General features: G+C 39.7%; 4 protein-coding genes across 5 annotated transcripts; 2 read left to right on the top strand and 2 right to left on the bottom strand.

The window, feature by feature from the left end:
- Positions 1 to 411: 411 nt before the first annotated feature.
- LOC116193182 (protein YLS3-like) lies at positions 412 to 1,530 on the top strand. Its single transcript, XM_031521975.1, has 3 exons — positions 412 to 911; positions 1,053 to 1,154; positions 1,259 to 1,530. Exons 1-3 carry the CDS (start codon positions 542 to 544, stop codon positions 1,426 to 1,428), a joined length of 642 nt encoding a protein of 213 aa, XP_031377835.1. The 5' UTR covers positions 412 to 541; the 3' UTR covers positions 1,429 to 1,530.
- Positions 1,531 to 1,665: 135 nt separating this feature from the next.
- On the bottom strand, positions 1,666 to 2,555 carry LOC116193183. Its single transcript, XM_031521976.1, has one exon. It carries the CDS (start codon positions 2,510 to 2,512, stop codon positions 1,898 to 1,900), a length of 615 nt encoding a protein of 204 aa, XP_031377836.1. The 5' UTR covers positions 2,513 to 2,555; the 3' UTR covers positions 1,666 to 1,897.
- A 52-nt stretch (positions 2,556 to 2,607) lies between these two features.
- LOC116193180 lies at positions 2,608 to 6,588 on the bottom strand. Of its 2 annotated transcripts, XM_031521973.1 has the most exons (7): positions 6,344 to 6,588; positions 5,110 to 5,286; positions 4,877 to 4,946; positions 4,578 to 4,723; positions 3,876 to 4,452; positions 3,559 to 3,678; positions 2,608 to 3,456 (listed from the first exon to the last, which is right to left on the bottom strand). In XM_031521973.1, exons 1-7 carry the CDS (start codon positions 6,351 to 6,353, stop codon positions 3,264 to 3,266), a joined length of 1,293 nt encoding a protein of 430 aa, XP_031377833.1. In that variant the 5' UTR covers positions 6,354 to 6,588; the 3' UTR covers positions 2,608 to 3,263. The 2 variants fall into 2 exon arrangements, with proteins under 2 accessions (XP_031377833.1, XP_031377834.1); XM_031521974.1 differs by lacking the exon at positions 6,344 to 6,588 and having other exon boundaries at positions 5,110 to 6,318.
- A 4,267-nt stretch (positions 6,589 to 10,855) lies between these two features.
- Positions 10,856 to 12,571, top strand: LOC116207907. The gene is made up of 2 exons (XM_031541025.1): positions 10,856 to 11,981; positions 12,287 to 12,571. The coding sequence occupies exons 1-2, from the start codon at positions 10,856 to 10,858 to the stop codon at positions 12,319 to 12,321; spliced, it is 1,161 nt and encodes a 386-aa protein (XP_031396885.1). The 3' UTR covers positions 12,322 to 12,571.
- Positions 12,572 to 13,366: the final 795 nt, after the last annotated feature.

Here is a 13,366-nt window from a genome sequence, read left to right as displayed (position 1 = left end):
AATTATAACAAAGGAAATAAAAATATTCTCTAAAATAAACTATTTCCTAAAAATTGCAAAACGAAATTATAACGAAGGAAATAAAATATTCTCTAAAATAAAATATTCCCTAAAAATTGTAAAAATGCTCAAATAATATAAAATTGACACGTCTTCTGCTGCATTACTTAGTAACGAATATTAACCTTATTCCAGAATTCATAAACAAATATATTCGCAGATGTTTAAATAGAGGATCCATAACCTAAGATGGGCTTAATTGGAACAAACCGAGAACTTTCAGGGATTAAATTGAAAATTTTCAACTTCCTTGGACTACTCTTGCAATAAATCCACCGTGAACCCAAGTTCACCTAATATTTTTCCATACTTGGATGATCACTATATATAGATGTGTGCAAACACAGTGAGAAATTAAATAAGCAGCAGAGCAGCGGGGAAACTCAACGAGTGCGCAGCTGCTCGTAGTTATTATTTGTTGATGCACTACTGAAGAGACAGAGCACAACTATTGCAAGGATATCAACTTCAGTCCTCAGCAATGAGACACACTTGCACTGCTATGAATGCCCATGCTGATGTTAGGAGGGTAGGTCTGATCTGCCTGCTATATTTTGTTCTGATGGTAATTAGTAGCAGAGTGAATGGGGATGCATCCAAGGACAGGGAGGAATGCGCGGATCAATTGGCAGGTCTGGCAACATGCTTGCCATACGTGCAGGGGGAAGCTCGGTCACCGACTCCAGACTGCTGCGGGGGACTGAAGCAGCTGCTCAAGACCAGCAAGAAGTGCCTGTGCGTGATTGTCAAGGACGGCAATGATCCCCAGCTGGGACTCAACATCAATGTTACCCTTGCCCTCAGCCTCCCTTCCCTCTGCCAGGCTCCCGCTAACGTGTCCCAATGCCCTGGTAACGTAACAATTTATACCATCATGTCTGGTATACTACTAGGACTTGCTAGCTAGCTACCTACTTGCTGGTCTTGGTGGGTTCAAATTCGTCCTCTTGGAATTCCATGAAATCTTATTCTAGCTTCGTGCACCCATGCAGCTCTCCTTCACCTGGATCCCCATTCCCCAGAGGCCCAAATTTTCTATCAATATGCCAGTAACGGCACATCTGCTCATGTTGCCAGCAGTCCTTCCCCAAGTGGTAATACTTGTATACATCGCCTACTCTAGATCCAGAATTCTTCTTCTTGATTGAGGTTCTGTAATGCTGTAACACTTACCAATGCCGATATCTGTGGTTGCAAGTGTTTGGGAGCCCCATAAGCGCCCCTACTGCCATTCCTGGAGGGATCACAGCTAGTGCTCCACAGCAGAGCGATGGGATTGATATCAGGACAGGCCCGACAAACACTATTGCCGTTGGGTGTGCTTTATTACTGTGGTTTCTATGGCCAACTGTGCTGGCAATTCTCTGAGCAGTTTGATACCTCTTCTTCTTGTGACTCAACTCGCTCTACATTGAATAAATTAATTGACTCAACTCAGTCTTACATTGAATAAATTACATTTCCTCGGCTCTTTTATCGGTATTCAGGATTAGGTGCTTCCCCTGACTCTCCATAAGCACTATCTTTATCACTTTCTTCTACAAAGGATTGCAGCTGTAGTAAATATTTAATCTTTATTTAGTTATGCATAAACTTTTTATCAGGTTTTCCAGAAAGGAATTTTTTTTTAATAATTATAAGTTGCTATCAGAAATCTGCATCAGTTCTGTGAGTACCTACCACATGCCGCAGAAGGCGTAGTGAATGCTATACAACAAGAAAGATGAACCAGAGTTCAGCCCGGTGCTCAACTATGCACGTGTTCACTATAGTACGCAGTTTTGGATATAACTATGACAGAGGAAAGCATGGATGTATTAGAATATTATTCCAGCAGCTAGTTGGGATCAGGAAGCCTTAGGACGAGCTTCTTACTAGAGCCTATGATTGGGCGACGGTTACCTCTGTGCTTAATCAAATGGCTCAGGACCTTGGCGCAGCGACTGACCATTCCCTTGAGCCTCAATCCATCCCCACCGTGATCTTGGCCCTGCTTTGACCTCACCAGTTGGAGTTGAAGCTGTTTCTCCTCTTCCGTGAAGTGCTGGCTGAGTGAGCTCCTGCCTCTGGGCTCGTCATGATCTTCTGGCTCCATCTTCGCAACTGATGCATCCCCATTGATCAGTTCCTTTAGGCTCTTGCGGTCAGCGCTATCTTCACAATCTCCACTGAGTGAATGACTCTCCCTCCCTTCTTCATTCGGAATGAGTTGCTGGAATTCTTCTATTGAAACATCCGTCTCAGGAATCTGTGGAGTTACATGGAGATTCAGCATCGACTTCCTGGTCCTCCTGGACATATTGATGTCGTAGTGGCGTCCTCTACCCAAGTTGGACTCGCTCCCCATTGCAAAGAAGCTCCAAATGGGGCAGTAGGGGGTTGACTGTATTTCGTGCTTTGAGATGTCAGACTTGTAGACAATTGCAGAATCGTGAAGAAGCAAAGAAGACATTTTCTTTGTTTTTTTTATTTTTATTTTTATTTTTGTTGTTCATTGTTGGGTTAGGTTGCTTGGTGAGTAAAAGGGTGATGGACATGGACTGCTAAAAGATGGATGGTCTGTTTTCTGATTCGCCATCCTTCTCAGTGTCCCAGCTTAGACAAATTCTACATCGAATTTGCTCACCAGTCCCCGTCCCCTGGATAAAATACAAAATTAATGAAAAGAAAAGCGCCTCGAACAGATCTGAGCACTCATGAACAACCACAAATGCAAACCAGATGACCTGATAATTCTCTGATCTTAGTGCTAGTTTGGAAATATTCTCTCATCGTCTAAGGTCATCCATGGCCATGTCGTGCATTTACAATGGGCTTGATGGAAATGGCACACTGGACAAACGTACAATGATTCCCGAACAGTCTTAACAAATAGCGAAACCAGTTTTCTATCTATACATCTGGATTTATAATAGGCTTTAATGTACATAGTCTGCGTATCCACAGAAATAAGAAACTCCATGTATTCAAGATCTGTTACAGAGCTGATCAAAGCTTATCCGTGACACTTGATTATTTCTAAATTCAATCTCCACGTACCCCAGCTAGAATGTTCTCTTTATATGTCAAAGTAGGTGTGCTGATTATTTTCAAGAGCTGCTGCCCAAGCTTACCGATTGAACAGAACAGCAGTTGGCATGGGGTTTGGCTGTATTTTGCAGAGGATTCGTTTTCCTATCTCCCTATGCCTGGAACTAGATTGGTTAGCGATTATAGGTCAAAAGAGAGGCTGGAGCTGGATCACCGAGGGGAGCATCAACAAATACCGGACTGAATTTCTTTTCTGGAGTGGCTGCCATTGGCGCCAACCCTTTTCTCGACAAGGCTAATTTCATACCTCTGCAGGACTTCATATGATTGTGCAGTTTTTCTGGCTTGAAGGACTTTCCACATTGCCTGTATGCAGTTTGAGGAATCAGTCAAACGAGGAAATGAGGAGGAACACATTGATTGATTCAGTAGTCATAGATAAAAGGGCATGTGAAGATTGTTGTTTACGAGCAGCAGGGCACTGAGACAGGCTTATGGGCAGTTGAAACCAGTTTCTTGGAAGAGGAATTCATTTGCTTCTCACTTCTGTTCTTCCAAGTCCGACTGTTAAACCTCTCGAAGCTTTTCCTGCAACAAAAACCACGGCCCACCAATCCACTGAAACTAGCAGTTGTGATGTACAGAACCTGTACTCTAAGCCATATAAAATGTATATATGCTAATCTGTAGCGAGGTGTCACGCTTCACCCAGTGTTGCTGAGCGCATGAACTATCCAATGCCTTAGCTTGGATGAATTTCTCGCCGCTGACGCTCTAGACAGTACCTGGCATCTCGTGGCTGATCCTCGTGTACTTTAGGAGGTCCGGGTGAAGCAGGTTTGTCAACAGGTCGATTGGGCATGACCAAGAATGCATCTTTAGTGTCGATGGCCCCACATGAAATGAGATTCCTGAACATGAGGGCTGCTCCACCTGAGCATTTCTTGGTCTTGGTGAACGTCGACTGAGCAGATGAGGCTGCTCCTACTGGCACTGCATTATACCTTTCTATATACACCTGATCGTGTTGCCTCTTCTTCTTGTCCTGTTTCTTCTTCTTCTTCTTGTTCTCGCTAGAGAGGTTAAAATTGAAAGAAGAATTGCGAGTTTCCAGCCTGTAATCAGTAGTAACGGTGTACTCCAGGGATGGCGGCTTCTCCTGTTGGACTTCTTCTGGTTCATTCTTGAGTGAGACATCAGTCAAGGTAGAGCTCTCCGAACCAGGCAGTGGTGACTGTTGCTGCAGGCCAAACTCAACAGTTGGGCCTACCGCTGCCCCTGGATTATTTGACTCGGGTTCGGGCTCAGCGTCAGCTTCAGCTTCAGCTGGTTGATTCTTCCCATCAATGGATGACGATGAGTCTGTATTTTATTATTATTATTTTTTTCTGCCAGCAAGTTCATTCAAGCTAGTTTACGAGACTTATGTTGCAAAGAAAAAGGGAAAGGCAGGAGGAGGAGTGTGATCAGTTAGCGTATATATGTACCACATGAAGAAGAGCAAACATAATTAGGAGTCATCGAAGGAGAAGAGATTTTTTCGGATCCTTGGAGGACATATTCATTGTCGGAGATGGGGGTGAGGAGATCGTCATCCACTAGGTCTTGCCAGATATACCCTGTCCTGTACCTCCTGTCCATGGCCGCGACATCCCATATATATATATATATTTATAAATATCAAATTAATTAGTAGACTTAATTTCACATATTTCATAACACATACTGCATATATATACGGTAGTGATTTATTATTCAAAGTAGGAGCTAAGGATACGACATAAACCTTTTGTAGGACCAGGACAAGGCCTCCGGCATGTCTTTCCCGGGCAAGTCTGCCAGCCACCTCTTTATATCTTAATTTAGAAACAATGAAGAAGAAAGAAATGGAGGAAGACAGCATGCAGCATTAAGAAACGGTCAGTTCAGGACTGGAGAAAGGTCGTACCGTACGTAACTAAAAGGGAAAAAAAAATAAAAATTAGAAGGGAGTGAAGGAAGGAGTTAAACGAGGAGCACCTCTCAGGTAAACTCCGGTATGACTGACTTGGTGGACACGAAAAAGATGGCGCTGGTCAATGTGGCCCCCTCGACTCAGGGAGTATATGATGTGAATCTGCCTTGGCCTTGCTTCTGCTGCTTTCCCATCCATTAATTGTCTCCCCTTCTCAGCGGTGTTGTGCTCCTCTTCTGTTTCTGTAGATTAATATACATACATACATACATATATATATATATATTAAATCAGCATACTCAAATACACACTGTCAGCAATCAGCGCGCCACCCCAATATATATATTCCTCTCTAGCTATAGCTAGCTCATATATATATATATATATATATATATTCTCTCAGGTTTGGCCAGGGTACTGATCACTGATCAGTAATATATAAACTTAAGTGAAATGAGGAAGAAGTCATCGAAGTAAAGAAATTAGGTTGTTGATCGTTCTATACCGGCCTGCCCCTCTCAGACTCAACATCAGGTGAATATGCATGTCGCGTAGCTGATACACACACACACACATCATGCATGCTAATATAGAATTTGAGGCAGGCGGCAGACAACTCAGTAGATTTAAACTTGAGCGGGCCGCCTTTGACCAAAGAAAAGGGAAGAATTATTAAGACTGAGCAGGCCTAATCTAGTCTATTGCTATATGGAATAAGATATTCGGAATGTCGTGAACAAAGAAACAAACACCCAGCTATATATGATGAAACCCGAGGCTAGCTGTTTCAATGACCAATGCCTGGAAATGGGACTTTGCTTTTATATTTGTAATATATATATATATATATATGTATATGTCTCTGTATATGCTACTGCTGCTCTCTGCAGAAGCCACTTCATAGCATGGCATGAACGTAAATTGCATGCGGTGGCTTCCCTGCTCCAAGAAATTAAGATGTGATTTACTTTTTACAACGAAAAGAGATATTCTTATCTAGTTTTGAGTCTTTTGACCATATATAAAATTAATACCTGCCTGTACACCAAAAAAAAAAAAACTGCCCGTGACCATATCCAAGATTTATATATGCATATGATATACGTTTATGTATATATTTCGAGGTGCTCCCATATATAACAGACATCAAAAGGAAACGAAAAATGAACTGCTATACCATATGCAGACGCAACTGCAAAGGAAACTTTAAAAACAAAAGTACGTAATTATGATTATAGAATGAATTGTAATTAATATCTATGTTTGTTGATAGATATGTATATATATATATATACTCACGTTCATGCATGTACGTGTTATCAATGTTCGGCTGGGAAGTGTGGACTAGGCTGGCTGGCTGAGGTGTTGGTACTAGTAGTCGTGCACTTCCTTCAAAGCTTCCTCTGGTACATAATGGAGCTAGCTAGCTAGCGCTTACTCGATTAATTCTCGTCAAAGCATATATGAACGAATGAATAAAGCAAAGGAAATGGGCTTCTCTCTCTCTCTCTCTCTTTTTGTGTGGGCGAATGAGGGGGCCGAAAGGTTTTCTCTTTTTCCTTGGTGATCAGCAACAAGTATATATAATCTTTCTAAATTTGACTATTGTACATACATACATACATATATATATATATATATATATGTATGTATGCCTCGGACTTTGAGGCGGTGGGAATGGGAATCTTTGTCCTCGTATACATACACCATTCCCTGCCGTGCCGTCTCATGTCAGGCACAGGAACCATCGATCATGCCATGTTTATTAGTTAATCCATATATAGTATAAATTAATCGATTAATCTGTTGTATGAACCTTGAATTGTCTTTTACCTCCAGCAGAGCCGGACGGATAATAATCAACAATAATATCTTTATATTTTATAAATATAAATATATACATATATATATATATAGAGACACACACATATATACTAATACATACAAATTATGGTGCTTTCAATAAAATATTACGATTCAATCAAATATATATATATATATATATATATAAACTAATTAACAAAAAGAGGAGGAGGACAAGCAGCAGCATCAGCAGATTATACGGGGGCCTGTCTTAAAGTAATAGGGGACAATTTTATTTTTTAATTGAAATTTGGGACGATTTATTGCTTCGTCCACTAGCAGGCCTTGCACTGTCCGTTGATTAAGTACAAGACGATGATATAATATTACCCGCTTTTAAAATTGAATGTATCAATGTATTGGAATACTTGATGGATATCATCTAAGCTAGCTGGAAACTTAATTGCTCTCACCTATACACACATATATTTATGATGAAATATAAATGAGATTTCAACGGAAGGCAACCATTTGGCAGAATATCCCTGATGAATGCAGTCCAATTGAGAGGTCAAAAGCCCTAAGAAAGTAGCTGGAAAAATCGTGAATAAATTGGAAGCAAGAGACGCAGGCAACTTAAATTCCATTTTCCCATCATTTTTCGATTATATTATCAGTGTCTTTATTATCGACATTACAATTATACTAGACAGATCTATAAACCAATAAAATTAGAGCAGTTGGCAAAAATTATGATACGCTACTGTTGTGATTAACACTAGCTAGCTCATTCCCGTTTGCTGAAAATTTTAATTCTTTAGGGTTTAATGTTGAAAGAGATCATCAATCATCAATCAATTACATAACTATATTCAGACTATAGACTTACTAGACAGTAGATTTAAGTAAGCATAATTAATTACATGAAACTAGATGAAGGCCTGCACATGTTACTGGGCATGTGAAAATACAATTGGCCATTTATGGAATAAACTTATAGATAATATAAGATATTGCATCGAAAAGTTATTGGGAGATCCTACCTTGTCACGTAGAGTGAAGAAACACCAATTAAATTGCATGAAACAGAATAATTGATGCTTATCACTCGAATAATTACCATAAATATTATTCATTAACGAATACTTATTAGTTCTTCCTTGCCAAGTCAATGTGAGATAGGTTCATTTATAATTTTCTCTAAACATCTTAATAGAATTCGTTTATATGGAAGTTAGTTGTATTTTTTTTTAAGGCTCGTGACCATATATTAAGTTAGGGCGTGTTCTTTTAGTTCTCATATAGGTTGATGATGTATTATAAAATAATTAGCTGAATGTCCATTTTTGTGCTTTCAAAGAGTTCCATTCTCTTAGTTTGTAGGGGTATAAGAGTTGGAGCTTTATTTTTGTGAAAATATGGAGAACTTGTATCGACAAATAATGAAGTGTTTATATTCTTAAAACTTTAAGAAAAGACTTTTAATTTTCCATAACCAAAAAACCTTTAGAGTTTCATGAATGATGTGGCACGATAATATTATGTCAATTTTTGCATTATGATTAGTGAGAGTTCCAAAAGTCATTCAACCGTGAGCTACCTAAATCCTACGTAGTATTGTCCAGGATTTTGATTCGGCTTTTATAATTTATATAGATTTTGGAGCAAGGAATGTATTGTATAAAAGGAGCCCACAAATGTTGGTGTTGGTGCAACCAAATTTGGGCTGCTCGTGAGAACGGCCCTACCCTTCAAAACTGGCTCTTTGTGGGCCCAAGTTTTTTCTCCCTCCCCGTTTCAATGATTTGGTTGCGTTTCCCGGGCGGTGGTTGCTTGGGCCTTGCAAATGCAAAAGCACATGGAACATTTAAAAATAAATAAAAATAAAATAAAGGAAATCGCCCAATTCTTCCCTCATCTGCTTACATATATATATATATATATATATATTTATTTATTTATTTATTTATTTATTTTGGCTGTAGACAAAAGGGGCCTGAGCCCTCGGGAAAAAGAAAAAAAAAAGAGGTTTGTTTTGTATATACAATTTAGTTCCATCTTCTTCCTTTCTTTTTTTTTTCCCCTTTCTCGTAAGTGTCTTCTCCTCGCCTGTCTGTCATCGAGCAGTACGGACTAGGGTCTAAGATGCCTTGGGTCCGGATCGGGAGATGGTGAAGAAAAACTCTGTGGTGAATCAGGAAAATCTATGGCTGATATTACGTTGATGAGCAAATATTAAGTGAGTAAAACTCATAAATTAGCACTTTTAGATATTTTTAATTGGTATTATACGTTCAAATGAATGAATAATAATCATTGAATATTTTCTCGTACGTTGTAATATATAGATGGGGATGCAAAAGAGAGAGAGGCTGGACCCGGCCCTGTTTGTTCCTTTTTTTTCTTTTTTCACGGCTACCGTAATGGTAATGCTATTGCTAAAGCTAATGCTAATGGCGTCTTGACTTGAGCTTCACGGAAAAGCAGGGAAAAGAACTGAACTCGGCGTGTTTACTGTACGTACCTCATTGGATTGGTACGTAGACCATTACGTTTCCCTGGTCTAAAAAATTGATGAGAAAAGTAAAGCCCAGCGATGTGTGCTCATCGTACGGGTTTAGTGACATGACACTGGAGGGGGAGAGAGTAATAAGAGGATGACAAGAAATCTTGGTTGGAAAGCGATGGAGCCCTCTCTCCTTTTCCTTTTTCCTTTCACCTTCGTTTGTTTTATAATTCAATTATATAATATATCAGTCATAAAGATTATGTGTTGCACATGATAGAACTTGATTTATTTATTTTTTACTAATCTATCATATATAAAATATGTGTAATAAATTGTTGAAAATAGTGACTTACAAGAAGTAACAATATATTATTACATATATAAGATAATGGTATTTTAATTTCACAAACAAGATAAGAAAAAGTTATATAAAAGAAAAGAAATCAATAAAAATCATGGGTACAAATTATTAAATGCTTAATAATTCTAATATGCAAGTACATTCTTGATTTTGAAAAAGAAAAAAATAATTTCTCAAAATTGATCTAGAAAAAAAAAATCAATTTATAAAAGTTACATATTTATAGAAAACACTTTTTAACATAATTAGTAATTAAAAGAAAAAAATCTACTGATATACAATAAGCATATTCAAATATTAACTACTTTTGAAACAGTAAAAGATAAATTTATTTCAAAATTTCTAACAGCATGAATTTGCAAAAAGAATTTATGATATATAATAGAATATTTGCAATTTGCAAAATACATAAAAATTTTCTATTACAACTTTTTAGAGTCCAATATTCAAGAAAATGCAATATATTTTCTAAGTAATATCATTTTGGTCATCCATATTTGGTATTATAATCTACTTTGAATTATTCTTAATTTCTTATTGCATGCACTAATGTTTGAATTGTCTCAATTTAAGAATATATGATGTTAAATTTCTAAAAATCCCTCTAAAAATAACCACTTTAGCCAAAAAGTAGTACATAACACGGGCAAACAACTAGCATTTTATTAAATTCAAGAATGACAGTTGAAGCTTTTACAATGAAATGGTTTCTATTATGGAAAGATTTTCCTACAGATTTCTGTACATATTTAGCATAGCCTATTTTAGTCATAGTTCTTATTTTCCTTTTATTGATTAGGTCTGAGTTGTATACATACCGATCAATTGAATGACAATGGCAAGCTTTTCAGCCCAATTCCTATCTTTTTCACATGGTATCAGAGCGTAGATCCTAAGGGAATCAGTCACACTTCAATTTGCCGACCATATTCTGGGTCGAGCTTCTATCCTGCCAGTTTAGAACTGAGCGTCATCAGTCAGTTTTTTTTTTTTTTCTCAATCTATCAGAATGTCGAAAGGAACAGAAAGCAGTAATGTCATACCTCCGGCGTATCTTCTCTCTTCCTCGGATGGACCCGGAACTCAGTTAATTTCCTGCAAGCTCAATGGCAGAAATTATAATATGTGGTCACAAGCAATGCAGACTGCACTCCAGGCTAAGAATAAGCTTGGATTCATCGAAGGGAAAGTAAAGCAGCCAGCAGAGGGAGAACCTCACCATGAACAATGGGTAACGTGCAATTCTATGCTTGTTTCTTGGATTTTTAATCATTTGGATGAAGATCTGCATAGCTCTGTAGCCGGGGCAAAGAATGCTAAGGTACTGTGGGATGACCTCAAGGAGCGTTTCTCGCAAGGAAATGAAACAAGAATCCATCAGCTCAAGACCGAAATATGCTTGCTCAGACAAGAAAAGAAATCGGTTTCTGAGTACTATTCGAAGTTGAAATCTCTTTGGGATGAATTAGATTTATATCTCAACTTACCAGTGTGCAGCTGTGATGCTGGGGCTCAGCTCGCTGCCCATAAGGAGAAGGAGAGGGTTCATCAATTCCTCATCGGGCTTAATCCCGATTTCTCTACAATTCGATCCCAAATTCTGAGTATGGATCCCCTCCCGACTGTCAATCGGGCGCACTCCATGGCAGCACACGATGAGACGCAACGATTAATCACTCAAAGCAGGGACTCCAGCTCAGAAGCGCTCGGTTTCGCGGCCAAAATCGCGAATGAATTTGGGGGTGCAAACCCTAATTTTGTCGGGACCAACAGAGGCGATTTCAAACCTCGGGGAAGACCTTTCTGTGATTTCTGTGGAAGGAATGGGCATCATCGAGCGACATGCTATCAGCTTCACGGATATCCGCACTCCGATCAGTCGAATCAACGAAGTTCGAAGGGATTTTCATCTGGACACTCTCGGTATGGAGGCAAAACAGGAGGTCCATCCTCCTCTGTTCCTGCGCAGAAAGGAAATATGGGATTCGGGTTCGGATCCTCCAATTCGGGGCAATCCGGTAATTTTCACATGGGCGGGTCTTCTCAGGCGCGTCCGGCCCAAACGTCTCGTGGGCAGTGGCGGCCCAATCAAGCAGCCCAACTTTCTGTTCCATCCGGTTCGGCAGGACATATGGCGGCCCAGGCCCAGGCCCATGGTGATCAGTTGGCAGACATCAGCAAATTAGCCCATCTCTCGGAGGGTCAATTACAGCAACTTCTGTCGATGGTCTCACGAGATGACGGTGAGATAAATCGACTAAGTGGTGAGCATTTTGTGCCGATCACTTCAAAAATTGATTGGATTATTGATTCAGGGGCTTCACGACATATGACTGGCAGTTTGGATAACCTTTTTGATATTACTCCTATTAATGATGGTCCAATTATTCATGTCCCAAATGGTACAACGAGAGCCACTTTTATTGGAAAAGTCTCTTTTGGGAATAATATGGTTCTTCACAATGTTCTTTACGTGCCAGATTTTAATTGCCATTTATTGTCTGTGGCCCAATTATCTCGAGAACTCAACTGTAGTGTACACTACATCTCTGGCCTATGTTTTATTCAGGACCGCACCTCGGGGAGTATGATTGGAGTGGGTGAACTTCACGGGGGGGTCTGGCTACTACGACGAGTGTCTCAATCATCTCAGAGAACACAGGCAATGAAAGCAGATACAGAAGATATTTGGCACAAGCGTTTGGGACATCCGTCTTACCGGGTTCAGTTTAATAATCATTCTATTTTTATGCATCATTCGGACAATCATAAGCCTTGTGACATATGTTGTCGGGCAAAACAGACACGCTCCAGTTTTCCAATAAGCTCAAATAAAGCCTCTTTTCCATTTCAATTGGTACATTGTGATATATGGGGACCTTACAAGGTCTCTTCCATTACTGGTGCGCGTTATTTCTTATCGATTGTGGATGATTTTAGCCGTGGTGTGTGGGTTTATCTTCTGCGGGATAAGTCAGAGGCACAGGGCTTCTTGATCAATTTCTGCAAGCTGGTTCGGAATCAATTTGATCGAACGGTAAAAACGGTGCGAAGTGACAATGGATCGGAATTCATGAGCCGAGTCCTTCAGGATTATTTTTCCGACAATGGAATCATTCATCAAACTTCATGCATAGACACGCCTCAACAGAACGGGCGAGTCGAACGCAAGCACCGCCACATTCTTAATGTAGCTCGGGCTTTAATGTTCCAAGCCTCTCTTCCCATTGATTTCTGGGGGGAGTGTATCTCTGCCGCAACACACCTCATTAATCTCACGCCTTCGAGCATCTTATCGGGCAAGACACCATTTGAGTTACTCTTTCATAAGAAACCGGATTATCAGCATATTCGCGTTCTTGGTTGTCTTTGTTATGCACATTATAGTCCTCGTCTCAAGGATAAATTTGGACCACGATCCAGAAAGTGTGTTTTTATTGGATATCCTTTTGGGAAGAAAGGCTGGCGTGTTTATGATTTGGAGAATCGTGAAATTTTTGTCTCAAGGGATGTGCGTTTCTATGAGACTGAGTTTCCGTTCAGCGAGGACAAGCCCACGAACTCCACTAATACTGGCTTTCTTTTCCTTGATACTTCGGGTCCAGCAACTCAGGGGGAGCAATTCAGCCCGTTCGACTCAGTTCCGGCT

The sequence above is a fragment of the Punica granatum genome, chromosome 1, assembly GCF_007655135.1.
Source record: "Punica granatum isolate Tunisia-2019 chromosome 1, ASM765513v2, whole genome shotgun sequence".
Lineage (NCBI taxonomy): Eukaryota > Viridiplantae > Streptophyta > Magnoliopsida > Myrtales > Lythraceae > Punica > Punica granatum.
Note: the sequence above shows the minus strand (reverse complement) of the source record. Positions and strands in the feature narration are given on the sequence as shown.